Source organism: Cavia porcellus, unplaced genomic scaffold, assembly GCF_034190915.1.
Source record: "Cavia porcellus strain 051 isolate PalLab524CR breed Dunkin Hartley unplaced genomic scaffold, mCavPor4.1 scaffold_18, whole genome shotgun sequence".
NCBI lineage: Eukaryota > Metazoa > Chordata > Mammalia > Rodentia > Caviidae > Cavia > Cavia porcellus.
The window spans coordinates 72,524,606-72,543,488 of NW_026947501.1; the positions used below are offsets into that span (position 1 = coordinate 72,524,606).

The 18,883-nt window shown below is 47.0% G+C and overlaps 1 protein-coding gene and 1 pseudogene across 1 annotated transcript in view; both read left to right on the top strand.

The window, feature by feature from the left end:
• The window catches only part of LOC134471468 (liprin-alpha-4-like), a 65,162-nt gene extending 54,893 nt beyond the window's left edge, over positions 1–10,269 (top strand). Inside the window, exons 17-21 of the mRNA XM_063230356.1 lie at positions 559–734; positions 1,029–1,097; positions 4,543–4,708; positions 7,457–7,526; positions 8,667–10,269. Coding sequence (XP_063086426.1) covers positions 559–734; positions 1,029–1,097; positions 4,543–4,708; positions 7,457–7,515 — 470 coding nt within the window. The 3' untranslated portion in view covers positions 7,516–7,526; positions 8,667–10,269. The remainder of the gene's footprint in view (positions 1–558; positions 735–1,028; positions 1,098–4,542; positions 4,709–7,456; positions 7,527–8,666) is intronic.
• A 3,112-nt stretch (positions 10,270–13,381) lies between these two features.
• Positions 13,382–18,883, top strand: part of LOC134471469 (src substrate cortactin-like) — a 29,486-nt pseudogene continuing 23,984 nt past the window's right edge.

The window sequence follows — 18,883 nt, forward strand, 5'->3', positions numbered from 1 at the left end:
AGTACAACAACAAGAAAAAGTAAAAGAAAACGAAGGTCAGAAGGTCAGAAGCAAAGAGTTTGTGTTGAACTCAGCAAGGTATCTGAACTGTCATGGTATCTGCCCCTTTCATGATGGAGAAGCATTTCAGGAGACTCTGGGGTCTGTGTAGGAAACATGCTTATACGTGCTAGGTCTGACTCTGACCCTCAGCCTGATGTTTTTGCAGTCTTAGGATTGAACCCCAGGCCTTGTACATACTAGGCAAGTGATCTGCCACCAAGCTACATCCTCAGCCAATCATGTTGTATTGTTCCCTGAATATATCCTATCCACAATCTTACTGTGACACCTGAGTGCACTAGGGGAGGCTTCTAAAGGGAAAGTTTTTATTAGAATGAGGCAGAACCAAAACAGCTGTGTCTAGGTGTGTGTCTGTCAGTATTTGTGAGTGTGGAGTCCATTTTCAGGAGCTGAGGGATCAAGATCCATGCTAGGAATCTTTCCCCTGCATTGCAGGACATGTATGATGAAGAGGTTTTCTGAAGCCACATTTACAGTTGTTTTGTTCTTTCACAGATGTGCTTGTTTGGAGCAATGATCGAGTGATTCGCTGGGTCATATCCATTGGCCTTAAAGAATATGCAAACAACCTCATAGAGAGTGGGGTTCATGGCGCACAGCTGGCCTTAGATGAAGCCTTCGATTACAACACATTGGCCCTGTTGTTACAGATCCCGACAGAGAACAGAAAGGTGACAACGGAGTCTGTGCCTCTGTCTGCTTAGCCACAGTGTTCGGTTTTTCTGTGGTTCTAGAATACTTATTTTTCATTTGAATGGAGAGAAAATTTAACTCTAGACAACTAGTAATCACTTTCCATAACTAATCTATAATATGGTAGTTCAAAATAAGCAAATGCTTGATTTTTCACTATCTTTTCTTTCCAGTTTGTGTTGCAAGCATGTGAGTCTTTGAAGTCTTTGTTTTAAAAAATTGTAATGTGTAACATCCTTCAGATATATTTAGTTGTTGTTTTGTTACTTCAGGCTCGAAATGTCTTGGACAAAGAATTTGCCGACCTTTTGGTCCTTGGGACTGTCAGACGTTTTGATGTCGTAAGTTTTCAGCTTTTTTCTCCTCTCACTGCTAGGAATCAACCTCAGGGCTTCACATATGCCAGTTGAGTGCTCTACTACTGATCCTTGCTCTTGGTCCACTACTTAATTTTTGGCAACCTTCAAAAATTATTTCTATATTGTCAAACAGATTGCAGCCTGCGATCAAAGTCTTAAGTTGTGTTTTGGTGACAGCTGACTGTCCTGCCCCAGTTCTTCTGTTTGGAAGGTTTCTTTCAAAAGTATATTAAATTTCCCCTCATGCTAAATCATAACTAACCTGTTGCCATACATTATGATTGTCTTCAGTGAGCTCCAAGAGTACTTGATTTTCACAAAGAAGATGGAAGCTGAATCTGGAAGCAAAGCATTTGTTGGATTATTTGTAGCCAGAATATTTTGAAAATAAATAAAAGTACATTATATAGCAGGCAAGAGCTTGTCCACAGTAAGAAATAAAATATTCTGATGGGTGAGAAAATCACATCCCTGGTGCCCAGGACTGCCCTCGTTTCTCCAGTTGGGGCCCAGCAGGAATGTAATCATGTTTCCTCTCACACTGAAGTTCCAGTGTGTGCAGCACTGTTGGGAGCCACGGCCGACACCGGTCGCCTTACTTGGCGGACATAGGGCCTGTGGGTGGGAGCGGAGCCTGAGCTAGATTGCCCCTCCCATCGAGTGAGCCAAGTTGGCGCCTGCTTCCTGCCCCCTGATTGCGCTGGCGACTTAAACAACCCGCTCTGTAAGATAGTCTGCCTAGCAACAACTGATGTTAGCCAATCAGCCCGCATCGCGCGCTTTGAACTGATTGGCCACTGTTACCCTATAAAAGTAAATGCCTCTCCCGCCACAAGAGAGAAGCACAGAGGAAGCACAGAGAGAGATAGAGAAAGTCCACCGGCGAGAAAGGGCTGGTGACAGAGCGGAGGCCTCGCGGGGCCCACGCGGAGACAAATAAAGGCAAGGTTGCACACCGCCAGACTTTGTCGTGTGTCTTTCCTGCCGTCCGGGAGCGACCCCGACATTTGGTGGCCCGTACGGGGACTGATCAACCCCGAGACACGGCGGTGGTGTGCAACGCTCCAGCGTGGTGCTGCCGGACAGGTGAGTTGGGGATAAGCCTGGGCTCTGGGTGGCGCGCACCTACAGGGCTTTTAGACTCCCCTCAGGCTCACGCGTAGGTGACGGGTTCTTTAAGTCACACGCGGTGAGTTACAGCCTTTAGAGGTTAAAGATGGGTAATTTACCGAGCGCGGAGGCGCGGCCCTTGGTAAAGGCCCTTAGAAAGCTTTTAAAAGCTAGAGACCTCAGGGTAGGTCAAAAAACACTAGAACTATTCATAGCAGAGGTAGATAGGGTGGCTCCCTGGTTTTTACCCACAGAGCATTCAAACCTGCCGTCATGGGAGAAGTTAGGCGGGGACCTCGCCTCGGCGGAATTGGGAGGCGATATTTCGCTGGCTATTCGCCCCCTGTGGGAAATGATACATGCGTGCCTTGACTCCTATGCCGAGTTGCGCCGCGAATTGTGTGCGTGCGCCGCTCGAAAAAAGCAGAGAGAGGAAAAAGGACCCCCGAGCGCCCTCTGGCGGGGAGGAGATAGAGAGCCATCTGCTCCGCCCTGGAGCTCTTCTCCAGAAGCGGCTCCCCGCCGAGAGGCCGCTACAGGGAACCCTCCCTTCTCTCAGCCGGCACAGGAAGTGACGCCCCGTTCCACTCTGTCAGGACCGCTGTCCTATGACGTTGCGCCGCGGGGCGGACGGTATTTTCATGGGCGGCTACTCTGCCGAGCAGGCTGAGAAAAACGCCGGTCGAGGAAACGGGGGCTGGGGATTTAGCTCAGTGGCATAAGCGCCTGCCTTGTAAGCAGGCAATCGCGAGTTCGATCCCTGGTACCGATAAAAAAAAAAAAAAAAAAAAAAAAACGAAAAAGACCAAAAATAAAAAAAATAAAAAATAAAAAATAAAAAACAAAAAGGGGGAGTAAGCCAAGGCCTGCCTCCAAAGGCACGGTTATCTATGGCATGACAATGGATGGGCCCGGATCCGGTGGTTAGCTGGAACCGAGGCGCGGTTTGTGTTTTTCCGCAGGAACCGGGACGAAAACCACTGTGGGTCCCAGAGAGGTTGACGCGACAAGTCCCTCGACTGAAGATCAGGCCTGTTCCACCAGAGGCCAACCGCAGACCCAACAACAAGATGAGCCCTAAAAGAACTGCAGGACAATCCCTTTTTGGGGGCCTGGAACGGCTTGCTCCCCTATGTGCTACCCTTGTTAGGCCCTCTATGCTCCTTGTTCTTGCTCCTGCTTATAGGACCATGCTTGCTCCGATGGGTTACATCATTTATTAATGGGCGCCTTGCGGCGGCCCGGCGTCAAGTACGCTTGGTTGCCCATGCGGCCCTGGCAGCAGCCCGTGATGGGCACAATGATCCCCAGGCTTACGCGTGGCTCGCTCGACTGGCCTACGACCGGGTCTAGGTGTGGCGGGTCTTCCGCATTCCTTCCCTAATGACACCACACAGCAGGGTAGGTGAGTCAATGACGGGTAAGAGCGTGCCTCCCCAGCACGACTCGACCTAAGCCAGGCCCTACCCCATACTGCACGAAAGCCGCTGGATTACTAGAATCTGCCCAGATCTAGATGCCTCTCCGAGGGGATCACACGGAGGGGCATGAGTGCATGCCTATGTGCATCCAGGTTCACTCCTGGCCCTGGAAAAAGGACGAGGGTCTCAAGGCCTTGGCGGACCCGGGGGCGGCCGACCAGGGTCCAAGCCAAGGGCCTACGGTGGGCCTCAACACAGGGCATAAGCCTCTGCACTCGATCCAGGGCGGGCTGCGATGCATACATTCATTCAAAGTAAATAAAATAGGGGGAGATGTTGGGAGCCGCGGCCGACACCGGTCGCCTTACTTGGCGGACATAGGGCCTGTGGGTGGGAGCGGAGCCTGAGCTAGATTGCCCCTCCCATCGAGTGAGCCAAGTTGGCGCCTGCTTCCTGCCCCCTGATTGCGCTGGCGACTTAAACAACCCGCTCTGTAAGATAGTCTGCCTAGCAACAACTGATGTTAGCCAATCAGCCCGCATCGCGCGCTTTGAACTGATTGGCCACTGTTACCCTATAAAAGTAAATGCCTCTCCCGCCACAAGAGAGAAGCACAGAGGAAGCACAGAGAGAGATAGAGAAAGTCCACCGGCGAGAAAGGGCTGGTGACAGAGCGGAGGCCTCGTGGGGCCCACGCGGAGACAAATAAAGGCAAGGTTGCACACCGCCAGACTTTGTCGTGTGTCTTTCCTGCCGGCCGGGAGCGACCCCGACACAGCACATTGGAAGGTCACCAGGAAAGGCTAAGTAAAGCAAAACAGTCAGGGGCTTAGGAGTCCTTCTGAAGGACAGTTATCTTTATTAGAGTGTGCCTGTTCTGTGTTTTCATTTGCCAGGAGGATGACAAACACTTTAGGAGAGCACCTTCATGGAGAGAGAAGGTTAGAGAAAAGGCCATTCACGGCGTGGCAACTGGGTCATCAGAGACACTCCCTGCAAACTTCCGAGTCTCTTCTTCCAAGTCTTTCTGCTCTATGCAGCCCAATGAGATCCAGATGGATGGTATGTGGTGGGCCATGTAATGCAACACTGGCTGGGAGCATGTGCGCGCTAATAATTACCTAGAGTGGCCATTGTATGTGTTACAAAGCATCTGAGTTTGGTTGCATGCCCAGGTGTCAATGGTTCAGGATTAGCCCTAACATTTGTTGGAAAATGGTTAACAACAATAATAGAATTTTTAAAAAATCTGTCTGGTTGAACCTTAGCATCCTTGCCCAACTAATAAAGTGGAGCACCCATCTGTGCTCTCAGGGCTGAGACTGATGCACCTGTGGGGTGCAGTGTGTGGCAGGCAGCACTGGCTTGCCAGGAAAATTGCAGTGTGACACTTGGGACTTCTCTCCACACTAGAAGAAATGGCAGAGTAAACTTTAGCTCACAACTTCCAGGTTCTGCCAACTCTGTCTTTCCTTTTCCCTTCCCTCCAGTGTTCTCTTTCCATATACTTACCTTGTGCCACCTGAAGAGGGACAGGGAAGAAGGCAGAAGCCTTGTGGAGACCGCTAGGGCAGCCCTGCTGCCTTCTCAGTGAGAGATGGCAAGGCATTGACCTTTCCAGTGCAGTCGGGATGGCCCTTATGTAACTGCTGACTGAAGAGTGCAGTTGGCTGAGAGGAGACCTTGAGTCCCTGACAGTCCTGCCCACCTAGTAAAAGGCACTGATCGGGTCCTGAGAGAGCCCACATCCACATCCAGCTCTTGTGGTAGCAGGGACATGACCTTGAGCAAGTCATGCAGCTGTGCTGTGCCTCAGTTTCCATATCTGTAACGGGCATCATAGTAATGTGATTTTGATGCTTCAATGTGTCATGTGGGTGAAGCTGATGGAGTCCTGAGCCTCGTGCATTGCTGACAATCTCAGTGTTAGGTGGAGACTTCATTCCTTCTCATCCCTGATGTACATGGTTGTGCTGTATAAACTGTACCAGTGGGGTTTTTACAAGTTTCCTGTTGTTAGCCCCCTGTGTAGGTAGTTTTCCTTTTTTCTCTTTCTTGCCTGTATGAAAATCAGAGAAAAATACATTTATATAAACTTTTTAAAGCTGAACACTTTCCAGTGTGTCTTTTAACTAGTAAGTTCTTAAGAATTAACACTTTCTCCCTCAAGGTGTCTTACAAATGTTGGCAAGACATGGAAGTGCATGCCTGTAATTCCAGTACTTGGGAGGCTCAGGCAGGAAAATCATGAATCTGAGATGTATGTGAACCATAAATCCAGGTTAAGGCTATACTGAGCTTCATAGGAAGACCTTGTATCATAAATAAAATAGATAAGTAAGTAAGCTGTGACGGGCCTTGAGCTTAATTTCCATTGGCTTACTAAATAGTCTAAATGAGTACTCTGTTGTTTTCCCTGTACCTTCAATTTCTGTTTCACTATAAAAATCACATTTTCTCTCTGAACATTGCAAGCAATATTAACATAGCTGGGTGTGGAGATCACCTGTAATCCCGGCACTGGGGAAGCTAAGGCAGGAAGGTTGCTGAGAGCTCAGTACCAGCCTCGAATTCACAGGGATTGTAGGGCCAGTGTGAACTACACAGGGAGACCTTGTTTCAACAAAACAAAACAAAAATAAAGGGTAGTATTAATGAGTTTGTTTGTTGTTGATTTGTTTTTTTGGTGGCATTTTTGTGGTTGTGGTTGTTGTTTTGGGGTTTGGGGTGGTACTGGGGAGGGAGCCTTCTACCTGTACTACACACCACCCCTTCTTTTATTATCCAGAAAGGGTCTTGTTAAATTGTCCAGGCCTGGTTTGAACTTGGAGTTTTCCTGCCTCAACCTCCCAGAGTGCTAGGATTACAGGCATGTGCAGGCAAACTGTGTAACACTAAATTTAAATGGATTGAATAGAAAAAGTTGTCAGGGTAAATTACATAGAAGATGTCTATGCCACATTGGTAAGAAGGTGGACTGTTACAAATGACTTGCGAGGTGGAGAGTATAAGATAAATTACAGCATGTCTCCTAGACTTTAGAATGAAGGTTTACAATGACTGCCCAGTCTTACCAACGCGGCCAGCTATCTGTCTTTTCTAGAGCTATGGCAAGATGTTGCTAAGAAGTATTCCTGGTATACTTGCAGGAAAACAAAACACTGTACAACTGGGAGTGTAAATATCTGCAGAAGATGTTGCAAGCTCTTTACCCAGTTTGTGACAGGGCTGTACTGCCTGTTTAGCCACCCAGTGTTTGTCAAACAAGGACCCCTGCCTCCGTGTTCTCCATCCTTTTTTGTAGAAACTGAGACAAGCTTTAGTCTTCTGAGAAGCACTGGCCATGGCCTCTGGGCTGTGCCTCTTTGCCTGCAACCCACCCTGAGAGCAGTGCCTGCAGAGCAGCTGGGGTTCCCTCCTCCCCTTCGTGCTGCTGATTCACCCCATTCATTCCTGGAGGTCTAGCTGTAGGGTACAAGGAAAAGTCCAGTTGCTATATCAAAGTGTGGCTTAAGGAGCTGCAGAGTAGCTATGTTAGGTGGTTGTCCTCTCTGTATGTGCACACTGAGGTGGTTTGCACTTCCAAGGGGCCCTATTGCTATTTTAGGTGCCAGTGTCCCCTTGGGTGGTGACAGAACCACTCTGGGCAGCCCTCTGATGCTCTTGCCTCACTCTCCCAGGCAGTCTTAGGATTCCTCAGTAGACACCATTGTAGGTGTGGAGATGTGTGTCTTACCTGTGCCCCGTGTGAAGTGTTAAAACTAACAGCACTTTGTTTTTGCACACTTCCTCTCATGGTTGTTGGAACAGGCAGTGTATCAGAAACACAGAAGTTGGATTCTGCGACAGCCAGGACTTCCTCCTGTTAAGCCTCCTGTTGGTGAGTAGAGAGCAGCGTAATCCCTGGAGATCATCCCTGTACAGCAGGGTGAAGCTGTAACAGGGCTAACAGTGTGGGTTTAGACCATGCCAATTTACATGGGGAACTTCAAAATGACAGAAATAGTAGCTCTGTACCCATCAAGGCGATTTTGGTTTTTAGCTGACCATAAAGAGGGCTGTGTGTCATTTTTGTTCTGTTAACTTTTATTTTTATTAGTAAGTTAGTTGTACTTAAATTCATCATGGAGAGTTGGTACCTGTACTAGGACATCTTAAATCTTTTTACCTCCCCTCTCCTGTCTCCCTTGTGTCTCCAGTTTTAAAGAAAAACACGTTCGTTCCCATTTTTTCCTAAAAGCTAAAAATGCCTACTCACTTGAAGTGATGATCTGCTGATGCCATTGTTGGGGGGTGGGCAGGAAAGCAGCAACTGAGGAAAAAAGCACCCCAAAAGCTGACCACACCAGGAGGCCAGAGCCTGAGATTGGGAAGCATCTCTTCCACTGTGTTTATACACAGTGGTACACAGCTCCTATACTGGCTTTGTTACAAACACACATGTACGCACACATATATGGGGAATTGAACCCAGAGTGTTCCCACTGTGCTATATCCCTAGCACCCCATCCCCTTTTTAGTGGGGACAGGGTCTTCCTAGATCATCTAGTCCTTGTTCAAACTTGCAATCTTTCTGCCTCAGCCTTCTGACATACGGGATTGCAGACGTGCCACCATACATGGCAGACATTTTAAACACAAAGCTGCATTGCCATGCCTGGGCGCCAGTGAGCCACTTGTGTCCTCATGGTCTAGAGCTCTGACTGACTGATGGCAGAGGTGTCATTGACCCGTGATCAGAACCCCAGCTGGAGCTCTGCCTACTGTGCTTGTGTTCAGTGCCTCAGCTGGAATCTGGGATGGGCTCCATAGTCTTTTAACTTTAACTTTTAAAACTGTCACAAAATGTAAAACCTCTCTAGTCCATGAGCAGGGTCCTCAGTGTTCTGTCTGCTGACGCTCCAGCAGGGAGGAGGCAGGAGGCCTGGGGAAGTGGGCCCCAGCGTGTGTGTCTGAAGTCATGGTCCTTTTCCAGGTGGTTTGTGTTAAGAGAGGCTTTCTGTTTGTTTTTATCTTCCAGTTTTCCTGCACTACTTCTACAGATGATATGCAGCATTTTGAATCCAACAGAGACTACGTTTTTTAATTCAGTCGAATCGCTATCTGTTAATACTTGTTATATGGACTCCTAAGATATTTTATAACAGAGTTTTTAATTAGTGAAAAATTCATCAATAACATAGAGAAAATATTTTAGAATTTAATGTTTCTTCTATTTTTGTAAACTTAGGACTTTTCATTTATATAGTTACTTACTTTTTCATCTATGTTTAGGCTATAAATATCTCTGGAAGCAATTCATGTTCTTATATCTAATTTTAGTCTTTCAAATGGATGTACTGTAATGCTTGTATGTATAAACCCTATGAACAAATACACGGCTTTTGTAAATTGTGCACATATTGTAATTATTACTATTTAACTTTTTAATGATAAGCCATCCCTGAAAAAATTAGTTTACTACACTTTTTTTTGTCTTTTTTGTTTTTATCGGTACTAGGGATCAAACTCAGGACTGCCTGCTTGCAAGGCAGGTGCTTATGCCACTGAGCTAAATCCCCAGCCCAGTTTACTACATTTATAAAATTGTTGTGACATAAGCAATGTGCATTATCTTTCACCTTGCTCTACATCAGTCATTTTAAAATCAGGAGACTTCATTCCAAGCAGTTGTCATATTTTGAGGTTGACTGACCTTAACTGTTCTTTTTTTAGCAAGAAATCAGAGTCTAATAAAGTCGGGACTGAACCGTTGCACCAGAGCACTATAGAACTTTCTTAGCACTGGTTTCCTTTTCCCCATCCTGTCTCTGGACTTGGGGAGCTTGTTTTCAGAGACTTGACCAGAAGCCATGAGCTTGGAGCTGCTCTCAGCAGGGCTGGAGTGGCCAGGGGTGGACCCCAGCCTGGCACCTTCCCTGCCTCTTTCCTGTGAGCATGTGGAAGGTGCCTCCAGCTATTCTTAGAGGACCAATCACTGAGCACTGTGCTCACATCTCACAGACATTGGTGCATGAGCAGATGAGAGCAGGAAACCCTGAAAATAAAGTTGTACAACTCTAACTAATCAAGGCCTTATTTTTCATATGTCAGTCACCTTTTTACATTGGTTTATAAACATGTTTCAACTAGTCATACATTTTTAGATTTTGATGACATAGCCATTTTGGATTGAACAAGTAGCAAAAGCAACTTGATTTTCACTGGCATATTAAAAAGCCAGCAAGGAAGGAGTCAGATCAGGGTGCATGTTATTTATTGTGCAACTGATACATGGGTAGAGGCAGCATGCCTTTTTAATTTAGTTTATGCAGGGGCTGGGGATTTAGCTCAGCGGCATAAGCGCCTGCCTTGCAAGCAGGCCGTCGTGAGTTCGATCCCTGGTACCGATAAAAACGAAAAAGACAAAAAAAGAAAAAAAGAAAAAAAAATAATTTGGTTTATGCATACAATTCACTTGTACAATCCATATTACTGCCCTTTTTCTATTAATTTTTGTGGAATTTTCTGAGTATGTAACAAAGTATACAGTCATATACATATATATACTTTTGAACTATTTTAATCACAGTATTATTTATTGCTTTCTTTCAATAAAGTTCTGAATCATTTTTCACTGCCAATGAAGAGTTCTTTGAATAGGCCAAGATTTTGTTAAAAGTTAAGTGCGGCTGGAGTGTGTGTGTGTGTGTGTGTGTGTGTGTGTGTGTGTTACCAGACATCGAACTCATAACCTCATGCTTGCCAGGCAGGCACTCATGACACTGAGCTAAATCCCTGTCTCAGGCACAGCTGTTTTGCTTCCTGCTCCAGGCAGGTTCTCTGAAGGTAGTGTCGCTATGGAAATCACCGGACAGAAAGCTGGATGACATAAGTGTAGCTGGGCATGAGGCAAGAGAAGATGGGGTCCTGCTGAAGATTGGGCCTGGTTAGACCAGGGCGGGGAGGTGCCCCCAGCACAGTTGGGGGTGGGACACTGACAAGCTCAGCTTTGCCTGCTGTGTCAGACCCTTTGTTCATACAGTGTTACCCTCCTGTTTTCAAGTTTCACATGGCGCATCTCAGAGTAATCATGGGTTTGAGCTCTTGGTTCTCAGCCTTTTTCCCTGCAAACTGTGTGTTTTTGAATGGGGTTTGCAGAGCAGAGAGAAGAGGCCAGACTCTCCAGCGTTCCTTGGTGTGTCCCTGGGTGGTAGGTGAGTAGATGGTCCATATCCTAGTGCTATTGCTGCTGCTATTCTGGACACCCACATATCACTTAATGCATTTCAAATATCCCACATGCATTTATGTCTCATTTCCTGGCCTTAATTCCCTAGTGACAATGATTAGTCAGTGATTTTGCCTTCCAGTCATCTGTCGTATTTCATGAGGGAATTTACCCCAAGGATCCCAAGAGCCATGGCTGCTCGGGCCCTGGTAGAATATACATCATATTTGTAGAACCTGCATGTGTCCCTGCATAGATGCTTTGTGTCCTCTCTGGATAACTTACACTTAATACAGTGGCAATGCTATGGGAATAGTAGTTTGCTCTTTAGGAGATACAAGAAAAAACATCTGCATGTATTCAGTACAGATACAACGTCCCTCACCAAGGTGCTGGAGGTGGAATCCAGGGCCTTCACACTAAGCTCTGTCTCCGGCCCTTTGTATTTTGAGGCGGTCTCAGTAAGTTGCTAAATTGCTTAGGCTGGACTTAAACGTCAGCCTCACAGTGCTGGAAGTATAAGCACACATCAACAAACCAATTCAGATGCAGATTTTTAAAGAAATATTCTCAGTCTGCAGTTGGTTCACTCCTTGGATGTAGAACCCATGAGTACAAAGGACCTGTGGTGCTACTTGAGGACAGTTTTTCAGACCCGTGACACCTGACAGAGCAGGAACACACAGTGGGCGGAGGTAGCAGAAGGAAGCAAGCAGTTCCTCTGGGAAGTCCTGGAGAGTCCTCACCTCTACAGCTTGCAGGGGTGGCTCTCAGGGGTGCCTTGGGTCACCTCCACTCAGCCCCGCCTGGGCTGCTCCCAGATGGAGGGTCTGAAATCTGCTCACACTGTTTGGGGGTTTGTTCAATTGAGGCATCCTATCTTCCTCTAGGAATCCACATGTGAACTGTTCTCACGCCTCAAGGACCCCAGTGAAAACCATCCTGTGTCACATGAGAGCCTCACTCGTCTCACCTGTCCACAGTGTTTGCCGGAACTGGCTGATTAGGCTCCTCCCTGGCTGATGTTCTTGTCATACATTCCATGCACAACAGCCACAGGGATCTTGGTACAGTGCAAGCTCTATGAAGTCTCTCCTCTGCTTGACTTTCTCCAAAGAAGTTCCTATTTCTTTGACAATACACACCAAAGTCCTTGCTGTCCCGCGTCAGCTCCTTGATGACCTTGTTCCATCTCTGTCATTGACCTGGTGCATCCCTGCATCCTGGTCATGCCCAGCTTCTTTGACTTCTTCCCTGGCAAGACCTTTTGTGTCTCAGGACCTTTGGACATGCTGTTTCCTCTGCCTGGAAAACTCTTCCCTTCTCATCTTGTTCACTCCAGAACTGCAGATTTTGCCTCATATGTGAATTTCTCCGACATATCTGAATACCTGACTACCTAGATATGTTCAGGTCCTATCTGCTCACCAGTAGAACTCTTATTAATTTCTTTATAACATTCGTCTCATTTCCATATATATATATATATATATGTACATTAATGTGTCGGACCCTCCTCCTCATTTGGAAGGCTCCTGGGGGCCAGTCCCGCGTGGCTTGTTGATCTTACTATCCCTGGCACACATCTGCCTTCTCTGGGTAGACACAGGAATAACTGACAGATGAGTGTGTGCAGAGATGGCTAAAGAATGGAGAAATGGGTGTGGTTGGACAATGGACGAGTGAGTAAATGAGTGATGGGTGTGTGGGTGATGGCTGGAAGAATGAGTGGAGGGATGAACGAGGGCTGGAGGGTGTAGAGGCATGTTCCCTCCTGCAGAATGGTCACAGTCCCTGAGTGCGAGTCCTCAGTGCTCGAGGGATGGGGCACTACCTCCCCCTTGTGTGGCTCATTTTTCCCTTCTCGCCAGGGCGGGACTATGAGTTCAGAAACCCCAGGCTTGATTGTCTACTTTGCAGCTCTCTTAACATACCCGTTCTACGAAAGAACTTCCTCCAGCCTCCACAGGCTGGCCCGCGCCTGTGGCTTCCCAACAGCCCCAGCCCTGGTGCGGACAGGGGGCGGGGCCAGGGCGTGACCTTGCGCAGACCCGGATGCGGCCCCGCCCCTGGCGAACCGGAAGTGAGCGGGCTCTGTGAGAGCACGGGTGAGTCGGGACTGTGGCGGACCTACGGGGATCCCGTGGCATTGAGCGGGCGAGGCTCTTGCGGCTGGGACGGGCAGCCCCAGCGGGCGGTGGAAGCAGCGCCCGGAACAGGAAGGAAGCGGCCGTCTCACCGCGCTTCCGCTTGCGGTTTTGAGCTGGTCGGGGCAGAGCAGGCGAGGCTATCCTGTCATGCATCCGTCCGAGGCGTCCAGCGGGTAGGCGGGCTCGGGTTTCTCGGTAGGGGGCCAGGAAGTGAGGTGGTCGGGATCCCAGGCACTGGTGGAGCGGGTCTGGAATGGGCACCTGGGCGGAGGAGGAGCTCGCGGGGAGTGGGTCAGGACTCTGGGGCGGAGGGGCCTGGAGACCGAGGTGCTGGGGCCCCCGGGAACTAGGGAGGTGTAGGTCTGAGGGGGAGGGGCTCGCGGGTCAGGGGGTCCTGAACCCCGGAGAGAGACCCTGCACCAGAGGTGTTCGGGATCCCAGAGGGTGGCATAGGTGGATGGGGTCGGAGTGGAGAGGCGGAGGTCAGAAGTGCTGGGGAAGAGGTGGGAGCCTGGGAAGGGGTGAAGGTCGGAGGGCGCTGTGTGTGGAGGTCGGGCTTGCGCGGGAGTTCGGGATCGGCCATGAGCACCTGAGAGAGGTTTGTAAATGGGGTCAGTTGAAATGCTGCGGCGCAGGGGAGCTGGGAATCTTGAACAGGCCCTCCCTCCTGGGTGTGTGCCAAGGCACCAGAAAGGTGCTTGGGTGTGTTTCGCTTCTGTGTTTCCGTGGATGGGATAGGTCTGGCACCAGAGCAACCTTAGCCGCCCAGCTGGAGGGTTTGGGTGGGAGGGGCCCTGTTGGGGCCACTGGAGGCGGAATTTCTGTTTTTGGCCATGCACCTGAGGTGCCTGCAGGATATGCTCAGTTTTGACTTGGCTGGGCGTTCTGTCAGGAGTGTGACCCAGGAGACCCTAACAGCTGATGCAGATAGCAGTTCTGTCCAGCTGGCCTTGCCAGGCTAGGCTAGGCTGTGGAGAGGGAGGGCTGACTAGTCCATTTCTGAACTACAGTGAGTCACCCACTCCAGGGCCTTGAGTCAGTGCTCCTTCTCTCTCTGAGTAGGGAAAGTATGTCAGAAGAAATTGAAGAAACAAGGAAGCAGCCTTAGGTTTTAGGGACTTTGAGGTATGCAGGAGTAAAGAGCTGGGGGATACAGAGCTGTTGCTCATATCAGGTCTCCAGTAATTGTAAGTTTATCCTGTCTAATGATGACATCCTTTTTTTTTTCCTTTAGTGCTGGAGTTTTTTAACCTGGGGCCTTGAGCATGCTAGGCAAGTGCTCTACTACCTCCCCAGCCTTAAAAACATTTTTTTGAGACAGGGTCTTCTAATTTGTGCAGGCTGGCCTTGAATTTGAAATTCTGCTTCAGCCTCCCCCCTGAGTAGCAGGACTACAGGCATGTGCCACTGTGACTGTTGAAAGCTGACTTTTAATGGGACCTGTTTTTAAAGCATTTTACATTTAGAGTAAACAGACTTGGTGATTCAGACATTTGACCTACCCCATGCAGTAGGTGCTCTGGCATGTGGTTGAATGTGTGCTTCCTTACCAGTGCCTTTAGTGCCCTGAGTCGCACTGTTCCTTGACCTGGGCAACTGATAGCAGCAGACCGAATGCCCATCAGCTTGTCTTTCACTGGTGTCTGTGCCAAGCAAAGCCACTGCTCTCTGCTTAGGCATGAACCCAAAAGTATGTGCTCTGTTATAAGAGGCTTCCTCTGAGTAAGAGTGGGCCTTGTGACATCTACTGTGGCTTCAACAGATGCTTTTTTGCTCCTTTTTGGCTTTTTTCTGAGCTGTCTGCAGTGAAGTTCAGGGAAAGCCGATTCTGAATGGGTGCTTTTACCCCATGTCTTACAGCATTCTTTCCTAGCAGAGTTTTTCACCCTGTTTGTTCAAGGCAGGATTATTTTGTCTCTCCACACTCTGGGGGGGGGGGGGGCTTTTTTTTTTTCTTTTTTTTTTTTTGCGAGAGAAGTTTGTATTAATGGTGTTTGGTGACAGTCTTATCTTTGAGCAGTAATTTTTTGTAACAGTTTTAATGAAATATAATTTGCATGCCATACCCTCACCCATTCAGAGTGTATAAGTCAGTGGTTTTCATTCTATTCTCGGAGTTGTGTGGCCCTCAGCGCTATGCACTTTGGAACTGTGTCTTTAATTCAGCAATCCTAGACTGGCTGCTCCTGTTGTCCCAGCTACTCAGGAGGATGCAGGATTGCTTGAGCCCAGCAGTTGGAGGCCAACCTGTGCAACATAGCCAGAGCCGTTCTTTATGTTTTTCAAAAGAAACCCTGTACCCCAGCCATGTTTCCCAGTCTCCCCTTCCTCTAGCCTGGGGCAACCATTATTGTACTTTTTGTCTCTGCAGGTTTGCCAACTCTAGATGTTTCATATAAATGGAATCATATTACTGTATGTGGTCTTTTGTGTCTGGCTTCATTCACATTGTAGCATGTATTATAACTTCATTCCTTTTTGTGGAGGAATGCTATTCCACTTGGTAACTATATCACATTTTATACATCTGTTTGTCTGTTGATGGATTTTGGATTGTTTCCACTTCTTGGCTATTATGAATAATGATGTTGTGAATATTCATGTACAAGTCTTTATATGAACTTGTGCATTGATTTCTTTTGAGTGTATACTTAGAAGTAGAATCTCTATGTCATATGGTAGCTGTTTAACCTTTCCAAGAACTGCCTGTTTTCCATTTCCACCAGGACTGAAGAAGGGTTCTAATTCTCTTATTACTATTTTTTTTTTGATGCAGTGTTGGGGATTAAACCCATCCCATCAGGGCCTCACATAGCTAAGCGTATTCTGTACCACTGAACTACATCCCCAACCTCCCCCTGGGGCCCTGCCCCACTTTTTTTTTTTTTTTAATAAGATAGGAATCTCTTTATCTTGTCCAGGCCAGTATTGAACTCCAAACTCACATGAGCCTCCTGCCTGAGCATTTGGAATGCTGGACCTAGTGGGCTACTGTGCCCAGCTCCTTTATCTGTTATTAAATGGGGGTGTGTATCTTTTCTTATTATGGAATTAAAAGAATTCTTTATATATTCTAGATATATACTTTGAAAATAGATTTCTCTCAGTGAGTCAGTCATCTTTTCACTTATGTCTTAAGCAGAGTTTTAACTTTTGTCCAGTCTGTTTTGTTTTTCTTTATAATTTTGGTGTTACATCTAAGAAACTGTTGTCAAATTTATGGTCTCAAAAAATTAAACCGATTTAAGACATGCATTTATTTACTTACTTATTTATTTGTGCTGGGGATTGTACCCAGCGCTTTGCACATGCTGGGTAAAGGCTGCACCACTGAACTACATCCCCAGGCCTAAATTAACTTTTGTGCATGGTATGAGGTGGGGGTCCAGAGTCTTTCACTTTGGATTAGAAGTTCATTTTCCAGTCAGTTGTTTTTTTGAGCTTTGAAACTTAACATGCTGATAGGATAATAAATGAGTGTAGGTTTCAGCCCATCACTAGCTGCCCTTGGGGAGATTCTTTTTGTTAGTACACATTTGCAGTGATGACATTCAACACAGGGATTTAGTACGCGTGCATAACATATCTTAATTCTTTTTTTAACTTGCTCTTTGGGTAGATTTTTGAAGCTGCACCGTGACTATACTTACAATGTAGTAGCCAGAGTGTACTAAGCAATCCACAGGGACTGCAGAAAGAGAAAGAGCAATAGCTGGGTCAGGACCTAGGTAGGAAAGTGAAGGCCAGTCAGGACCACACTCTCTTTCCTGGGTGGAGATCTAAGCGCTGGTTCAGGTTACTCTGCTAGGGCGTTTTGTTTTCCCCACAGTGTGTGCCATGGAGCAGTGTGGTGCCCATTGAGGCTGATGTGTGGTCTTGGGGACTAGGTTGTGTGTTGGTGGACTGGCCAGCATGTGGGCTGAAGTCCTGTTCCCTGTTCAGGAACTGCGTGGTCCCTGGGAGTGCAGTCTGCTTCCTGTGGTCTCCATCTCTGCACTCGTCTCTCATGTGGCTCATGTGACAGACAGTACCTACAACACTGGCCTTTCCTCCCAGGCTCATCACGGATCCCTTCAGAGAATGTTTCCCTTAAATCACTTATAAAAACTAACAATAATAGAACTGTATTGTTCTTAGCAGCATTGTGAATTAGAATAAAGAATGGAAAGGTACCAGGATTATAGCAGACAGGAAATGCAACTAAGGCAGTCATTTCTGTTTCCATTAAGAAATGCTGTGTAGTTGTCTTTTGAAACATGTCACTTTTAATTTTTTTAAAATTTTTATTAGTATACATTTGCAATACACAGTGATGACATTCTTCATGGGCAGTTGGTGCATGTGGGTAACATCTAAATTCTTTTTATGCGTCCCCCCAATCTTTATTAAGTTCCTGTATTGAGCTTTTTAATTAGTAAGATGAAGATCTTCCTAAAACCTTTTTATGCTGGGGAGGAGTCCTGAGGTACTCTACAAAGCTCTGGAAAGATACATTTGCCCAGAGGGCCTGGCAGCAGATGTCTGTTTTCACCCTTAATCTTTTTATAGACAGAAGCATTCCAAATGTCTGGACACTCGGTATTGGCTTATTGTGTTTTAAGTAGAGTTTTGCAAGCAGGCATTCATCACTTGGGAAGAAAGTGTTGTGTATTGTGAACTTTTTAATGTTCTTTCCCCAGGGTCCTAAGGGTAAAACCACTTTACTGAAAAGGAGTGGGAAGTTGGAGGGAGAAGCACCAACAGTTTTCTGAAAAAATTTTCATTGTTGAAAAACAAAAGTCAGGGGCTAGGAATGTAACTCAGTGGTCGAGTGTTTTCTTAGCAAGTACAAGGCCCTGGGTTTTAGGCTGAGCGCTAAAAAAGTTCAATTAAAAACTGAAGCCAAGCTGGTTGTGGTGGCACATGTCTGTAATCCCAGCATTACAGAGGCTGGGGGTCACTGTGAGTTCAAGGCCAGCCTGGACTACATAGCAAGACCCTGTCTCAAAAAAACCAACCAAACAAACAAACAAACTGAAGTCAAAGTTTTAGTGTTGCATCTGTCTTAGAAAAGGAAATTGCAGAAAGCTCGGGAACTAGGGGTAGGAGGCCTTTCTCAGGGGAGTCCTTCACCTCTTTCCCTTGTGTTCTGCATGTGGCAGGAACCACTAGGCCTGATGGTATAAAGCCAGGTGGAAGGTCTCCCCTCCTAGCTTGTGATGCTGGTCTGCAGAAAGATGATCCGATAGGCGTAACTCTTTTCCCTGATGAAACTGAAAGAGGCAGGCAGCTGACTATTGCATCTTCGACTTGGGGTGAATGGAAGTTTTGCTGGCCCCACAGCGGCTCTTGTCCTTTCCAGTGACTAAACCTGTGGTTCCTGGATTTCTGCCTCTAGGCAACTGCCCTATGGAGGACAGTGTGTTGCTCAGGGCAGGAAGCGGCCATGCACACAGTGTAACTTTTCATCTGTGAATGGATGATTGGGACCAGACTGTCTGGTCATGCCTCTCAGTGCTAAGGCTTGTTTATCTGCTCTTTAAAATCTGCCAAAGGCAAATCACAGCCGGGAAATTCTTTTTAGGGGGCTGGTGGGGCTCAATACAGTGGCTTCTGTATGTTTATTTATTTTTATTAAGTTTATTGGTATAGTTTAGATACACATGATGATCACATTCATCATAGGGACTTTGTACCTGAACATAGCGTACCTTGATTCATTTTTTTCCATGTTCCCCTCGCTTCCCTTCAGTCCCTATACCCCTCCTTAGCTATTAGTCCTTTGATAAGAAACAATTGGCTATTTTTTTCCTCACTCTGTGAGTTGTCTCATTATTCTGTTGATCATTTCTTTTGGTGTGCAAAAGCTTTTTAGTAAGATGAGATCCCAGTTGTTGA